General features: G+C 39.5%; 2 protein-coding genes across 3 annotated transcripts; one reads left to right on the top strand and one right to left on the bottom strand.

Annotated features, from left to right (window-relative positions):
• Nucleotides 1–625: 625 nt before the first annotated feature.
• On the bottom strand, nt 626–5,704 carry lsm11 (LSM11, U7 small nuclear RNA associated). The gene is made up of 4 exons (XM_034092914.2): nt 5,212–5,704; nt 4,327–4,466; nt 2,648–2,731; nt 626–2,246 (listed from the first exon to the last, which is right to left on the bottom strand). The coding sequence occupies exons 1-4, from the start codon at nt 5,648–5,650 to the stop codon at nt 1,896–1,898; spliced, it is 1,014 nt and encodes a 337-aa protein (XP_033948805.1). The 5' UTR covers nt 5,651–5,704; the 3' UTR covers nt 626–1,895.
• Nucleotides 5,705–6,204: 500 nt separating this feature from the next.
• On the top strand, nt 6,205–14,231 carry thg1l (tRNA-histidine guanylyltransferase 1-like). 2 transcript variants are annotated; one of them, XM_034092831.1, is made up of 7 exons: nt 6,205–6,415; nt 6,888–7,091; nt 7,193–7,369; nt 7,459–7,631; nt 7,728–7,816; nt 9,016–9,123; nt 13,473–14,231. In XM_034092831.1, exons 2-7 carry the CDS (start codon nt 6,898–6,900, stop codon nt 13,632–13,634), a joined length of 903 nt encoding a protein of 300 aa, XP_033948722.1. In that variant the 5' UTR covers nt 6,205–6,415; nt 6,888–6,897; the 3' UTR covers nt 13,635–14,231. The 2 variants fall into 2 exon arrangements, with proteins under 2 accessions (XP_033948722.1, XP_033948723.1); XM_034092832.2 differs by lacking the exons at nt 6,205–6,415; nt 6,888–7,091 and having other exon boundaries at nt 7,212–7,379; nt 7,558–7,631.
• The last annotated feature ends 472 nt before the right edge of the window (nt 14,232–14,703 follow it).

The following is a 14,703-nucleotide window of genomic DNA, read 5'->3' as shown; positions in this document are numbered from 1 at the left end:
TGTGATTTCTTATCAGCTGGGATGCCTGTCAGTAGAGTGTTCAAGGGGCGGGCAATGTTAGCAAAACCAGCTAATACAAGCAAATCTGCTGAAATGTAAGCATGCTGGATACAAAATCCATAGGTTATAACAAAAGAACAAAAAATACTTCTAAGACTTAAAGGGGCCTTGTGCTAATTTGCAGGTTCATATGTGTATATATACAGTCTATGGTTGTGCCTCTGCTGTGACATGTTGAAATTACATGATTTAATGTTCAAAAAGCTCTTTATTTTTCTCACACTGCCTGTGCTGCAGCACCTCTTTTCACCCTCTGTCTTAAAACAGAGCCCAGTCTGCTCTGATTGGTTAGCTGGCTATGTCATGTGTGATTGGTCAACCGCGTAGAAATGTCCCGCCCCTTAGCCTATCACCTACAATATGTTGGAGCGTTAGCCAATAGATGTGTTAGTAATGTCACTATGTTATTGAAGTAAACAAAGGAGTCCAATGGAGGAGTGTGTAGGAGAGAAACTTGGGATTTTAGCCTTTGCAAACATATATATATATATATTCTTTTTGTATATATATTTGTTCATATATATATATACACACACACTACAGGGGAGGAAAAACCCCAAAACCATAATAGGGGCACTTTAATGTTCAGAGTAAGGAGGATGATCATTGTGTTTAAAGGCAAAACATGTTTTTTAAAATCTCAACCCTTGCTTAATTTAAGCTTAGTAGCATTCTATGAAAGATTCTATAAAGGAAGTTGGTGTTATACTTAAAGAATGTATACTTTGTGTCCTTCAATACCCAATATATATCAACTGATATTTACAGTTTGCCCTATGGGATGGATGGCCTGATTACTCTGGTGATATAATACACTCAAGAGAAGATTGTGGAGTCTAATTGTGGCTCATCTCTTCACCACAGTGCCCTACTCATATTTCATCAACACACTAGTGTGACAAACACGACTAAAACACAGCTTGCATTAAACAATTGACCCCGTTTTCACTCTCTGGAGAGGAAGACTGTTAAATGGGCTACACTAATAATATATATACACATATGAAAAGTAACAGCATATAGATTAAAACAGCTCAACTGCTCATACCATTTTTCCTATTTAGGGCATACAAATATATAGAAAGAAGGTCAATTAAACTCTGCAGTCAAATTAGAAAAATCTAGAATAAGGCAAACCTAGAAATACAGCAACATGCAATCATGCGGGGCAACTCATCATCCAAAAGTAACCTCTGCCATTTAAAAATAAGAAAAAACGCGACATCTTTACAACTTCCACAAGATGCAGTAAATTGTGCTTTTATGGGTAATGTGCCCATTAAAGAGTAAAAGCAATCTGAGACGTCAAGACAAATGACAGCTTTTGAGTGCCATCTGCAATCTCTAGCTTCACAAACTAAATTATTCATAATGCATTTATGAAGTCCGCTGAGACTGCACTGTCATTCCTGTTCAAACTAACGGGAAAAGCAACATAAAGGGACAAGCTCTTTCCGATGACAATGGCCTCACAGATGGCACTAATGTGTTTATGCTGCCACCTGCTGGGTAATAACCATAACACCGCTGTTTATGCTGTGGCATAACGGTGTCAAATACATTTCCTTTAGTGACTGTCAGACAAAAGGAAAAAGACTATAATTAGAACTAAGAATATTTTATTCCTCAAAATCAAAATCACTTCTCTGGTGGGCAGAGAACCAGCTCCATATCAATATGATATAACAAACGTCCTCTTTTGATTCCTCAGAATCTAATTACATCTCTGGCAGTTCATCTTTCACACCCATCATTACAGATGTGCAGCGTAAAATAAAACTTTAATTGATTGTGGTTGTAGTCTTTGTATCCAGGGGTTACATCAAACTGAATAATCAGAGCGGCTGGGGGTTGACCAGGAGGACGCTCTCCCCCCTGATGAAGAGCTGGTTGATGTGGCGTGTGTGCACCTTGCCATACTTCTGGGAGACTTTCTTCTGGCAGACCTCTGGCCCCTGGGCCTTCGGCGAGACTTTGTGTTTATCCGTTCTGATTCTAACAGCGGTTGACAGTTTGGACTCCGTCCTGCTGTCCTGTCTCCGGCTGCTAGGCTGAGCAGCAGACGGGGGTTTTGGAGCACTTTTTGGGTTTGCAGGCTGATGCTTGCTGGCTGTGTCCTGGGCTCCGTGCTTCTTTGCTGGCTCATCATCTCCTGGACTCTCCTGGAGCCTCAGCTTCTCAAAGAGCTGCACACAGATGTTTGTCACATAAATAAATTAGAGTTTGGGAGGAGCACCTCCTGGACTTAAAATCAGTTTTATTTTAGGGGCTTTTTGGATACGGATACATTTAAATGCAAAAATTACAACAAGCTAAGGCACTCTATTTTGAACAATTATAGTGCTTTCAATATAATGGCACATGACAAAATGCATCACATTTCTAATTGCTGCTAGTTCTCAAAGCAGTCAAAGGAAACTCGGGGCATTTGAAAAAAAACGACATCGTAAATCTACTGACATTAAAGTCAGCTTGCAGTTACAATTCTTTATCACTGACTTCTTTATTAAAACAAACATAACTGATTGTAGCTTTTACTATTACAGAGTGTAAATATATTTCTGTCAGATTGAAGAATAATGCCTACCCGGGAAATGGTGAGGGCCTTCTCATGGTAAAATGCCTCTCCAAGCAGAGGCTCTCGGTACGTCTCATCGACATCCACCATGGCCTGACAAAGAGGATAAAAACAGATAGTAAACATTCAGTATAAAAAGACACAAACTTCATGGTTTCAAGTAAGATGTGGATTATTTGTTCAGCATATGGCAGCTGTTAATAATGAATGAGCGCTCACCAGGGTGGGAATTTCACGACGGCCACGACGGCCATGGCCGTCGTTGCCCCGCACTTTGGCCGTGATGCCCTGTTAAAAAAAATGCAATTCACGGCCAAAGTGGCCTTTGTGCCCCTGTCAAAAGTAAAAAAAAATGTCCTGTGGTATTGGTATTTTGACTAGCAATTTAGTTAAATTGTTTCGTTTATCAACGCTACAACATAGCGTTTCGTGAGTCGGTTGTCGTTGTTGGGGGGAAAAGCAAACAGCTGTTTGCTGCTCTCGATGTGCTCCGCCGCAAACAGCTGTTTGCTGCGGAGCACAGCGCGAGCAGGCTCCCGTGAGCGGGAGGGCGCTCCTTCTTCACTACAGACTATCGCGCCACCTAACCATTCGCCAAAAATGTTTTTAATACGAGCGGTAACCGGCCAAGCGCCGGGCAAAAAACAATCTTCTAATAAAAGAAAGTCACCGGAGGAGTTAAAGGAGTGACAGGGAGTTGGCTGCAGTGCCACGTCCTAAAACCCTTTTATATTCTATCGATTAGATTTATGATTCGAAAATTATAAAAGTAAGGTAGACATGTGGAGATTATCCGGCTGAACAAAACGTGCATTTATCAAGCAGGTTTGTTTTCCACAGACCTTATTTCCAGCTATTTGCCAAAACCCTGTGGAGAAATCCCATTGCTTTTTGTGGAGGGAACCAGCAGCTTACTTCCTGGTTTCAGGACGCGTCACTGCACCTCTCAATATGATGCCAGTATAAACAAGGTCTTCTGTCGGCTCTTTACATCAATGCCGACCTATGCTGACAAGTAAGTGAAGAGTAGACAATATAAAGGTATTGGCGAAATGTCCCACCAGTTTAGGATAATGAAGGTTTTAATCAAATCAATTACATATAGCCATTACATGGCTAACTCCTAATGACAGGAAGGCAGAAAGTGCATTATACAAATAATAATACTCATAATAATAGCAGAAATTTTTTAACAATGACCACAATATCATTATTTTAATAAACCAAATATGAACAATTGAGGGAAATGAGGAAGAACTGATGATTAAAATGTTGTAGTACAAGTAGTAATGTAGTTGGTGCATAAATTATTGCAACAAAGGTGTTAATTTTCTTCATTATTAGTCGATTTTTTTTGGTGGACGAATGCTCCGGGCCAGTGGTTACAATGGTGGGGCCAGTGACAATACAATTTTACCCTTACTGTCTACCCCTGACTGACTTATGTGGTTTATGGCTGAACTTAACGTATACGTTTAAGAAACACTATTGCTATTCAGCCGTTTGTAAAACGACTGGTGTTGACGTTAGTGCTACACTTTTCAGTCATGTTGATTGACCAGCCTTTGTGCCCTGTCATGTGGCCTTTGTGCCCTGTCATGTGGCCTTTGTGCCCTTAAAAAAAATGTGAACGGGAAGGCCAAATGGCCTTGCCCCTAAAATGACGAAATTCCAAGCCTGGCGCTCACCATGTTCCAGAACTTGTCGAAGGCCACAACAAAGCCCGAGCAGACTCCCCTCAGCCCCTTGAAGGTCCTGATGTGAACTCTGACCCTGATCTTCTCCTCCACGCATCGGTACAGCTCCCCCAATGGACTGCCTTTACACACTGAACACACATGACAAAGGAGTAACACAAACAGTTAGAAGGTATCACAACAAGCTTCTGCAAAAAAGGCCAACAATGCTGGGTTCTACTGGATTTTTCACTTTTCAATTGGTTGATGTACAAATATTGTATGGTTTCAGTTTCTGAGATATAAAGTTCAATATATGTATTCAGATTATTAGCATTATATAACAAATATCTTTGAATTTTGAATGTTTAATGGAAAAAATAGCAATTATCTTGGCTCTGAAAAGTGGTAATGGCGAGTTGACATTGGTTTGTCATATTTATCCATTTACATGTGTACAAAAAAAAAGGCGAATCGTAAATATATAAATTATATAATATTAAACGTTTGCTGCAGCCCTTATAAAAACAAAAATGGTATTGTGTTCCTATGTATATTATTATTATTCTAAGTTCATGGTAGTAATTTACAAGTCAGTTAAACACTACAGGACTGTGAGAAAAGTACAAAAAGTTTGAAATGAATGTTTATCCATATGAAGAGCAGGACAATCTCCTTCTATAAATGAAAATACTATGGAGTAACAACTTATATAAAGCTTATGTTTGAAAGGTTTTTAGCGGCATGTATGTGGAGTTGTTGCAACTTCTAAGTGATGGCAAGCGGGCCTATCCTAAAAGTCAACATGATAGCATCCCACTTGTTGACATTGAATAAGGAACTCCCAAAAAGTCTCAATGTATGCAGTGATGTAATAGAAGGTCTTATTGAACCTACAGGGCATCCTTGTGAGGACATTTTTCACCGGCTTGTGCCTCCTTCTCCGCGGTGCGCTGCTCTCCCCCTCCGGAGTCACCGGGTTGTTCACCATGAGCTTCTTCAGCCTCTCGATGCGCTCCGGGTCCGCCACCCCTTTCATGGCCTTCTGCCGCTTCTTCTCCACATTCTCCGGCTTGGCTCTACCCCGGCCGCCCTTTAGAAAGCTCTCGTAAGCCGCCACATTGTTAAAGCTTTTTATATTTGGAAAAGGAAGAGACACAGTGGGAGAGTACAAGGCCAAGAGAGGATCGAAGTTATCCGAGCAGACATCTGTTTTATCTGCGCCACTGCACGCAGCTTTACCGCAACGCTCCGGAGCTGATGGTGTACTCGAACAGGTTGCAGTGACCGATTCTTTGCTGTGTGACTTTACCATTTTTCTTTCCCTCTCCTCCATGTTTGAAACGCAGATGGGCGCACACACACAGTGCAGCAAAGAACCCTGGGAAAGTGACTGACGTAGGTTGAGGATGAGCTCTCACTCTGCACCTATTTCAAGAGTGGTGGCGAATTTCAATCACGGAAGCCTTATTTTTGTGTGGTGTTACAATTTTTTCCTGTGATATTCAGATAGTGATTACCTATTTCAAATCATAAAACAATCATTAAATAAATAATTCAACCCTCAGAAAACAGTACGTCTGGACTACGAGTTCCGCAATACGTATTTCTGTAACCCCTTATACACGATCTTTGGTTGCCCTTCCCCTCACCTAACCACACGATGGCGCCAAAATACAGGTTATGTTTTGGTAGCTTGTAAATCTGCTTTGATTATTTATGCAGTATCAACATAACAAATTGGTAATTGACGATGTTCGTTGATAGTGTGAACAAGAAGTGTCTGAGAGCAATATGATATTTGTGATTAATGAATTATTTGTTTATGTATGTGTGCTCCGGAACCTTAGTGTGTACTGTCTCCGGCTCCACTACGACATCATTCGTTGACGGACTGTACACAAACCAGCGTGTGTTAGCGAACTTACTCTCAGGATAAATGTAGATATCAGTTTATTGTATTAATGTTTATCCTAATAAATCAAATATTGGTGTTTGTGTAACTAACGGAATATATAGATATTAACGCATGAAGACAACGGGTTTAAGTAACTAACCTACTGGTCACTGTACGTTGGCTAACAACACATCACCTCCAAGTGTAAGTAATAAATAATGTTATAGCAAGACAAACGAACATGTCTCTTTAATAATTATTCTATAATTAGGTGGATAGCTTTTTATATTGAAATAATAAAAATAATTTGTGTAAAGGTTAAACCGAAACTATGTTCATAGGAGAGACATGTCTACATGTATGAGGTGAATGCATTTTGAATTGCTAACTTTGGAATATATTTCAATAACATCATAACCATTTGACAACAATAATGCATTTTTTGACTTTTACTATTCAATGGTTGTAACTCAACACAAGACTATTATTCAATTACAAATTGACAAATGTGACTTTTTTTTTATAAAAAGGGCATCACTGCAAACACAACAGCAGAAATGATGCAGATATTTGGACAATGATACACCCACCCATAGAAGTGACAATTTGTGGAGTGTAAAATGCACTCCATTCATGCTGTAATTGTGTCAGCTTCATATTTGATTTTGCTTTTCAGGAACCCCTCAATGCTGTTTGGAAAGGCCTGCATATTTGGTGGACGTGCCAGGTATTGTGTTGTCAAACCCTCGGCCTGTCTTTTTACGACTTCCAGCAACATGGCCAAGAGCAAGTTTGAGTACGTCCGCAACTTTGAAACAGATGACACTTGTCTACGGAATTGCTACATTGTTGTGAGATTGGATGGTCGCAACTTTCACAAGTGAGTTTCCTCTTCAAGTCAAACGTTCTGTCATCTCTGTGAAGACATAAATAGCATGATGGATCCTTCTCTTGTTTTGAGTTTCTTCTTTTTTGTTTCAGGTTTACAGAGCAGCACAAATTTGCAAAGCCCAACGACAACAGGGCTTTGGGCCTGATGAGCCGGAGTGCACGCTCCGTCATGGAAGAGTTAGAGGATATTGTCATCGCTTATGGTCAAAGTGATGAGTTCAGCTTTGTTTTCAAGAGGACTTCAACCTGGTTTAAGAGGAGAGCCAGGTACAGTTGTGCAGCACTGTGAATGTATCTGATTTCCCCACATGCTTTCCTCTCTCTGACTTCATTCCTCCATCTTTCTCTTCCTGCAGTAAGCTTATGACACATGTGGCCTCCCAGTTATCATCCTCATATGTGTTTTACTGGAAGGAGTTTTTTGGGGAGGACCTGCCCCTCTTGTACCCCCCCAGCTTTGATGGACGTGTGGTCCTGTATCCTAGCAACCGCAACCTCAAAGACTACCTCAGCTGGAGGCAAGCAGATTGTAAGTGCACACTGTGCCATAACTGTTTTACAAAGTCACTGATTTTCTTGTGTTAAACCAATGAGGATACCAGACTGTGTGTGTTCTGTCTTTCAGGTCATGTGAATAATTTGTACAACACAGTGTTTTGGACTTTGGTACAAAAGGGAGGACTCACCACAGCCCAGGCAGAGGAACGCTTAAAGGTGAGAGTGTCACAAAATCATAAATGAACAAAAATATGTTTGTGTGTTTAGGAATATTTGCTGTCTTTTTACAAATATGCTGTTTTGTATAATATATCAAAGGTTTTTTCCTTTTACATTTGTATTAATAACTTTATATGAACAGCAAAACCTTCAAAATATGAAAAACAATAATAAGGAGAAAACACCTGCACATTTAGAGTTAACATTAACTAAGAAATTACACTGTCTCAATTTTGGTTCTACTTTTCTGAATGTGCACAACATTTACTGTGTGGACTGTGCTTTTAATTGCAAGCCATTTCCAAGACAGCCTTATGAGGACATTTTTGTATGTATTGTTGGTGAAATAATTTGCTGATTAGTCAATAAACAGGAAATTATTAAATTAAAGTTAAAGAATACGGCCTTTAACTAATAAACAGGCTAAACATTTTCTGGTTCAGCTATTATGAATGATTAAGTTTGACAATTTTGTTATCTGTTTCACATCATTCTAAATTGAATGACATTCGATGATACAAACAAAAACAAATTGATCAAGTTGAAAACATTATTTTAGAGTCTGATATTCAATAACTGAATATTTCTCACCTTGTCTGTCAAAATGGAGACAATTAATGAAAAATATAAATATCATAGGATAAATTGATTATGAGAAGTATAGTTATTGTGTGAATATTTTGACAAAAATGTCTCTGTATGAACTATTTTCTGTTTGAAAGTTCTTCTGTAAACTTTATTTTATATTACTTTATTAATGGGTTTTTACAAAGAAGATATGATCCTTGCTTGTGTAGCTTTTGTGTGCTGTTCATTGGCCGATTTTTCACATGTATTCACATGGTGACCACCTTATTTACTGCTGGTTTATTCTGGTTGGAGATGAACACATGCCTCTGACTGAAACAGCTGTTCTCTGGAAGTCACTTTATTCTCTGGTGGTCTGTAACTCACACAAAGTGATGACAGCTGACGGGTTGTGGAAAGTGTTTATTCTGGATGAATGAGTCATTCACAACCCATCAAACCGCCATGTTTCTGGTTACTACTAAAAAAACAAAACAAAGCAAAAATAGAACCAGTTGTGGGAGGTGTGGATGATAAGATTCCAGTGAGGCCTGACAAATCAGCTGATTTTTGTCCTGCATAAATAACGTTTTGTAATATAAATTGAACTTTGTTGTTTCTCCCCCCAGGGAACACTAGCTGCAGACAAAAATGAGATCCTGTTCTCTGAGTTTAATATCAACTACAACACTGAACCTGCCGTCCTCAAAAAAGGCACCACTCTCATCTGGGAAAAGGTGAGCTGCTGAAAATGGTTTCATGTTGCAAAAATGACAGAGTAATTTACTGGGGTAACTCCTACTCATTTTGATATCTTTGGTTTGTGTGACAAAGGGCTTTTAATATCTCACCTCAGCCACTTCCACCTCACACCTCATCTATTTCTGCTTTAGTCAGTGATAGCCGAACATTTCCCAACATGACTACTGTGTGTGAGGTATCTGCTGATAACTGCCTCAGACAAAACACAGCAGAAAAGATTGAGTCAGGAATAGTTGTGTGCACTTGTTTGCAGGTTTGGTTGAAATGTCATTTACATTTACTATTTATATTTGGGAAGCAGAATTGCCTTCTGTGCATGTTTACTTACTAATTGTTTTTTCCCGGACATACAAATATTTTGGTTGCCTATTATGTGGTCACAGTTGCCACATAGTCATGTGGTACAATTGCTTTCAGGTGCCACTTACAAAACTTCCCTGTTAGGGTTTAATTCTCAGCTTCACTTTTCAACAAGTCCCTGCTTGCACTAAATTGCCAAATGCAAATAATGTAGTTTACCTCTTAAAATAACATAATTTTCCCTATGTAGGAAAACATACACATCTCAAACAACTTCCACGTTTTATTATACCACTTCATACCAAAGTGAAATAAAAGGAAACTAAATGAATTAATTCCAGGCAGGTTTAGAATAAATATAGCCGGTTACAAAAGGTGGCTAATATTATTGTGAATTATACAGAATTCCACGTGCTGTATACACAAGCATTACCTGAACGTGGCATTGCATTGTGGGTCAGTAATTACCAGAAAAACAAATAAAATCATTAACAAACCAATGTCAGAAATGTCTCAACAGTACACATTTTAAAATAGTTCTTGATATTTTTCAATGGATAGTTTTTCAATATACAGCAATTTTATTTATTTATTTTTGTCCAAGAAGTTTGATACCACAGATATGAAACAAAGCAGTGGGCACTATTTCGCTGACGTTGTCCGTATCAACAGGAGTGACAGTCCGCACACACAGAAGACCGCAATTATGGCAGAAGCAAAAAAGCCCAAAATATATAATTCTCACTCCGAGTGGGAGGATGATTATTTTTGTATCTATTCTAATTCAAAGTCCATCTCTCTCATCTGCAATGCGAGCGTGGCTTTATCGAAGAAGGGTAATTTAGGAGCGGCATTTCAAAACAGTGCACAAACGCTACGAGACGGAATTCCCTCCTGATTCTGCCCTACGCTCCCAAAAGGGGAGGGGCCTGAAAGGACAGCTAAATGCACAGCAGTCCATTTTCACCAGGCCCAACAACAAGAGCAAGGCTGCTACCATAGCATCTTATCGTGTCAGTCACGTTCTTGCGAAACACATGAAGTCTTTCCAGGCCCGGCTCCAGGATAAAATGACTGAGGGGGCTGTTCAAAAATCCGAGGGGGCGATTTTTTTTCACAACAACGAAAAATACTGGCAATGTAATGAATTGACACACCAAGTTTTTTTCATTCTCACTGCTCTACAATCTCTTTGCTTCTTTATTTGTATTCCGGATTGACCCCTCTCGTTCTGTTCTTTTCCTCTGATCTTTAACTTTGTTAGTCACAGACTAACATTGATTTCCTCAATTTATAAATGGACAGGCTCTGTAATTATACCATAACCTTTTCTCCTCTATCCCTTAACTCGTCTTCCTATACAGATTTACTTACTTACTATCTACTAGGGGTGTAACGGTACACGTACCCGTACCGAATAATTTCGGTACGGGTACGTGTACCGTTGTACTATCTACTAGGGGTGTAACGGTACACGTACCCGTACCGAATAATTTCGGTACGGGTACGTGTACCGTTACACCCCTAGTAGATAGTAAGTAAGTAAATCTGTATAGGAAGACGAGTTAAGGGATAGAGGAGAAAAGGTTATGGTATAATTACAGAGCCCTTCGGTTCGGTACACGTGTGTACCGAAGTGTACCGAAGTGTACCGAACGAATATAACGTTAAACGTAAACAATTGAGAACGTGAACAACTTCTTGGAAGTAATCTCAGGTGCTGCGTCGCAGCATTCAGAGTAATTTCCTCACATTGGGCTCATCGCGTCATAGAGCGAGCAAGTCATTTCATTGGATGAGAGGGCATGCTATGAGAGCTGGTCAGAGGGATGCGTTCAAATGTAGTCAGTAATTTGAGGAACTGTCGAAAATTAATGGCGAACGCAGATAAAGTTGAGCTCGAAAATCCTCCAGCATCATTGAAGTCTCCGGTTTGGGAACATTTTGGTTTCGCAGTTACGAACAAGGATAACGGACAAAGACAGGTGGACCAAACCAAAGCTGTTAGTTACGCAGCTGGCAATACATCAAACTTGCACACTCTTGAAAAGGCATCACCCGAACGTGAATATAACCGGTACCAAAAGAAAAAAGACTGAAGTGCAAACCCAACTCCCGCTAGCATTTAGCCTCCACCACTCGCAAAAAGTTCAGACCGAGCCAAAGCTATTACAAACGCCAAATATCCTTATGTTGCCATGTTAGCAAAGCGCTACCTGGCTGTATCTGCTACCTCTGTCCCTAGAGAGGGTTTTCTCCACAGCAGGAGACATTGCTAGTGCCAGCAGATCTGCCCTTTCGGCAAGCAATGTGGAAAAGTTCATTTTTCTTTAAACAACATGAAATGACAAGCAAGTCATTATGTCAAGCTGGCTGCTTAGGTGCTAGTACAGTAAAGTTCAAATACAGATTATTTCAGTTCATCGAAATGCTGCACCTTAATGTTTATTGTATTATATTTTGTATTTATTTGAGTGAATATTCACAGTTTAATAATAATTAAAAACCCAAAACTAATAGTTTATGTTTTGTGAGTACTTGTACAGTAAAGTTCAAATACAGATTATTTCAGTTCATCGAAATGCTGCACCTTAATGTTTATTTTATTATATTTTGTATTTATTTGAGTGAATACATTATTTACAGTTTAATAATAATAAAAAAATATATATATATGTATGTTTTATTTTGTGAAAAAAAATTCTGCTGTACCGAACCGAACCGTGACCAAAAAACCGAGGTACGTACCGAACCGAAATGTTTGTGAACCGTTACACCCCTACTATCTACTCTAGTCATGTCAGGATTAAAGAAAAATGAATCTGGTTGATTTTTTATTTTCAGGATTGAATGTTCAAACCAAGACCTAAAACCTGGCATTCCATAAGAAAGTGACTAATATATAAAACCAAATGTAATATTGGATCAAATACTACACCAAATGGACAGACACAGATTAAAAATCCGTCACTAGATGTCGCTCATTGTACCAACTACGGTTTATATAATAAGTTTAACATATTATTATTATAGTAAAAGGGCTCGCTTTGGCAAAAACCTGATCCGCAGGCAGTCCTAAATAATAACAGGTAAGCGTCATGTGTGGTGCTATCTGTAGTTGTCTTATTTGAAGAAGTATTAGAAAAAGAAATACGCTAACGCTACAAACAGGCACAACACTGTTAATCTGTTTTTACTGACATGTAACATTTTATTTCACCTTGCTCTATGTTTTTTAACGTACATTCCGAAAACGGGGACTTTGCCCGGAAAACGGGGACGTTTTGGTCCCCCATCCGACTGTGTTTACAGCCAAGCACACATGCTAACATTAATTAAGACTACAAGCTCACTTGGGGTTGAGGCTTGTTTACACTTTGCTTGACTGCCTGCCCACATATCTGATCTAAACATAGTAACGTGTGTTGGGGGAAATAATTATTTAAAGTTATTTAATAATTGTGACATTTATTTAACTTTTCGATGGATGGATGAATGATGCTCAAAGTGAGGGGGCAAATAAGACAACTTAGGGGGCAATGCCCCCTTTTGCCCCCTTGTGGTGCCGGGCCCGAGTCTTTCAAAGACGGCGAAGTTGTGAAAGAAGCATTCCTGGAGGCTGCCGACGCGCTTTTTGGGGACAGTAAAAATAACAGTAGCATTTCAACAGGTTTTTGATATAATAAAAACTCAAGTTAGATACCGTTATTAATCAGCTGTAAGTTTTAATTTGTTTCATTATAATTATTGTACAAAATGGTATAAGATAAAGATAAAGATTATAGTCTATTATCAATTCAGCTTACTTATAAGTCTTGGTATTTTATCCAATACAAAAACATGTGGTTCAGTAGGGGTTTAAATGCTGGAGTACTTCCTGGCAGAGTGCGCTGACTTCCTGATGTCTGGAATCTGGCTGAGTCTTTAGACAGACATTATATTGATGCTTCCCAAAATGTTAAACTATTCCTTTAAGTTCCCTTTAAATTGCACTGCTCATATACTCTTCATTCTTTGTGTCCAGCGAGATGAAACGGTCACCAAATGCATGAAGCTGCCAAACGCAGAGGAGAAGGAGGTGGCGGTGACCCGCAGCAGGAGGCGGGTGCAGGCCCATCACTGCGACGTTATAGGGGAGCAGTTCTGGGAGGAGCACCCCGACATCCTGGAGGACGACAACTGCTAACAAACAGCTCCTGAGAGAGAAGAATCCTGAACTGATGTTGGCTAGAACGGTTGAAGTGGACCCATACCAGCGGTGGACAGATAGCAGCTTGTTGTTGACTAGATAAACATCAAACAACATGTCACCCATGAGGCTCCGTGCCCCTGAATCCCTTGAAAGAGCCATATCTGAGACTCAGGCCTTTGATGACAGATGTTGTGTAATTACACTCTCACAGCCAGAACATATGCTTTCACATATTAAACTTCTTTCATAATGTTCCCTAAAGTAGGACATTCTCTGCTTAAATTGATGATGATGCCTGTCATGTTCAAAGAGAGGCAGATCATTCCTAAATCTTTTAACAGCATGTATTGAGGACAAACAGCAGCTGCCCCAGGCATCATCACACTCTTATGCATGTAGCTCTCCTAAAGTTGTTTTTACAAAAAAAAAATATATAATTTCGGGTACTATCATTTGAACTTTCAGCATTTTTGCCTTAATACCTCTTGACCCACTGTAAGTTTGTTCTTTTGTCTGCATGTGGGCGTTTTTCAATCCCAACTCTCCTTTTTCTGTCCATAAAGCAGAGTTCTTATGCTTGAATTTGAATGATTCAGGATGGCTATTTGCAAAGTGTTCAATATCACTTACAGTTTGTAGTAAGGTGGAGCATACTTGATAGGAATAAGCAGAGTAAAGCAGAAGCTAATACCTTGGCAGGAACAAGTGGCCTTGTCTTGGGCCAGGACGCCATTTAGAGATGTGAATGGATTTGGCGGCCTGCACTGTCATCAGAGCTAAGAATACCTCACACACCCTGCATACACTCTATCCCTTGACATGTGCTCCGAGGCTAATTTATCATCGCACTTATAAATGACCGGCTCAGTATGAATGGCTTTTGAAGGATTGAAGTGGACAAGCCAACTGTATTTTAATACTGTAGTAGGCTCAGTTACTGTTGAGTTGCTGTATTTTTGGTCTCAACGCATGTCGCTCTCTCTCTACTGTACTTTATGTAACTAGGATTCAAATCTATTCACACTTTAACAAATCATTTCAAACTAGCGTGATAACATGCTAC

This window comes from Pseudochaenichthys georgianus, chromosome 10 (genome assembly GCF_902827115.2).
Source record: "Pseudochaenichthys georgianus chromosome 10, fPseGeo1.2, whole genome shotgun sequence".
Lineage (NCBI taxonomy): Eukaryota > Metazoa > Chordata > Actinopteri > Perciformes > Channichthyidae > Pseudochaenichthys > Pseudochaenichthys georgianus.
This window is presented reverse-complemented; position numbering and strand designations above follow the sequence as displayed.

Bases quoted from the DNA above. Each gene is read 5' to 3' on its own strand.
- lsm11 (XM_034092914.2), bottom strand. From the start codon at position 5,650: ATGGAGGAGAGGGAAAGAAAAATGGTAAAGTCACACAGCAAAGAATCG. The intron at 2,732-4,326 runs GTGAGCGCCAGG...CCTCTTTGTCAG, and splicing joins TCGACAAGTTCTGGAACATG to GCCATGGTGGATGTCGATGA. The intron at 2,247-2,647 runs GTAGGCATTATT...ATCTGTGTGCAG, and splicing joins AGGCCCTCACCATTTCCCGG to CTCTTTGAGAAGCTGAGGCT.
- thg1l (XM_034092831.1), top strand. From the start codon at position 6,898: ATGCTGTTTGGAAAGGCCTGCATATTTGGTGGACGTGCCAGGTATTGT. The intron at 7,817-9,015 runs GTGAGAGTGTCA...TTCTCCCCCCAG, and splicing joins AGGCAGAGGAACGCTTAAAG to GGAACACTAGCTGCAGACAA. The intron at 9,124-13,472 runs GTGAGCTGCTGA...CTTTGTGTCCAG, and splicing joins CCACTCTCATCTGGGAAAAG to CGAGATGAAACGGTCACCAA.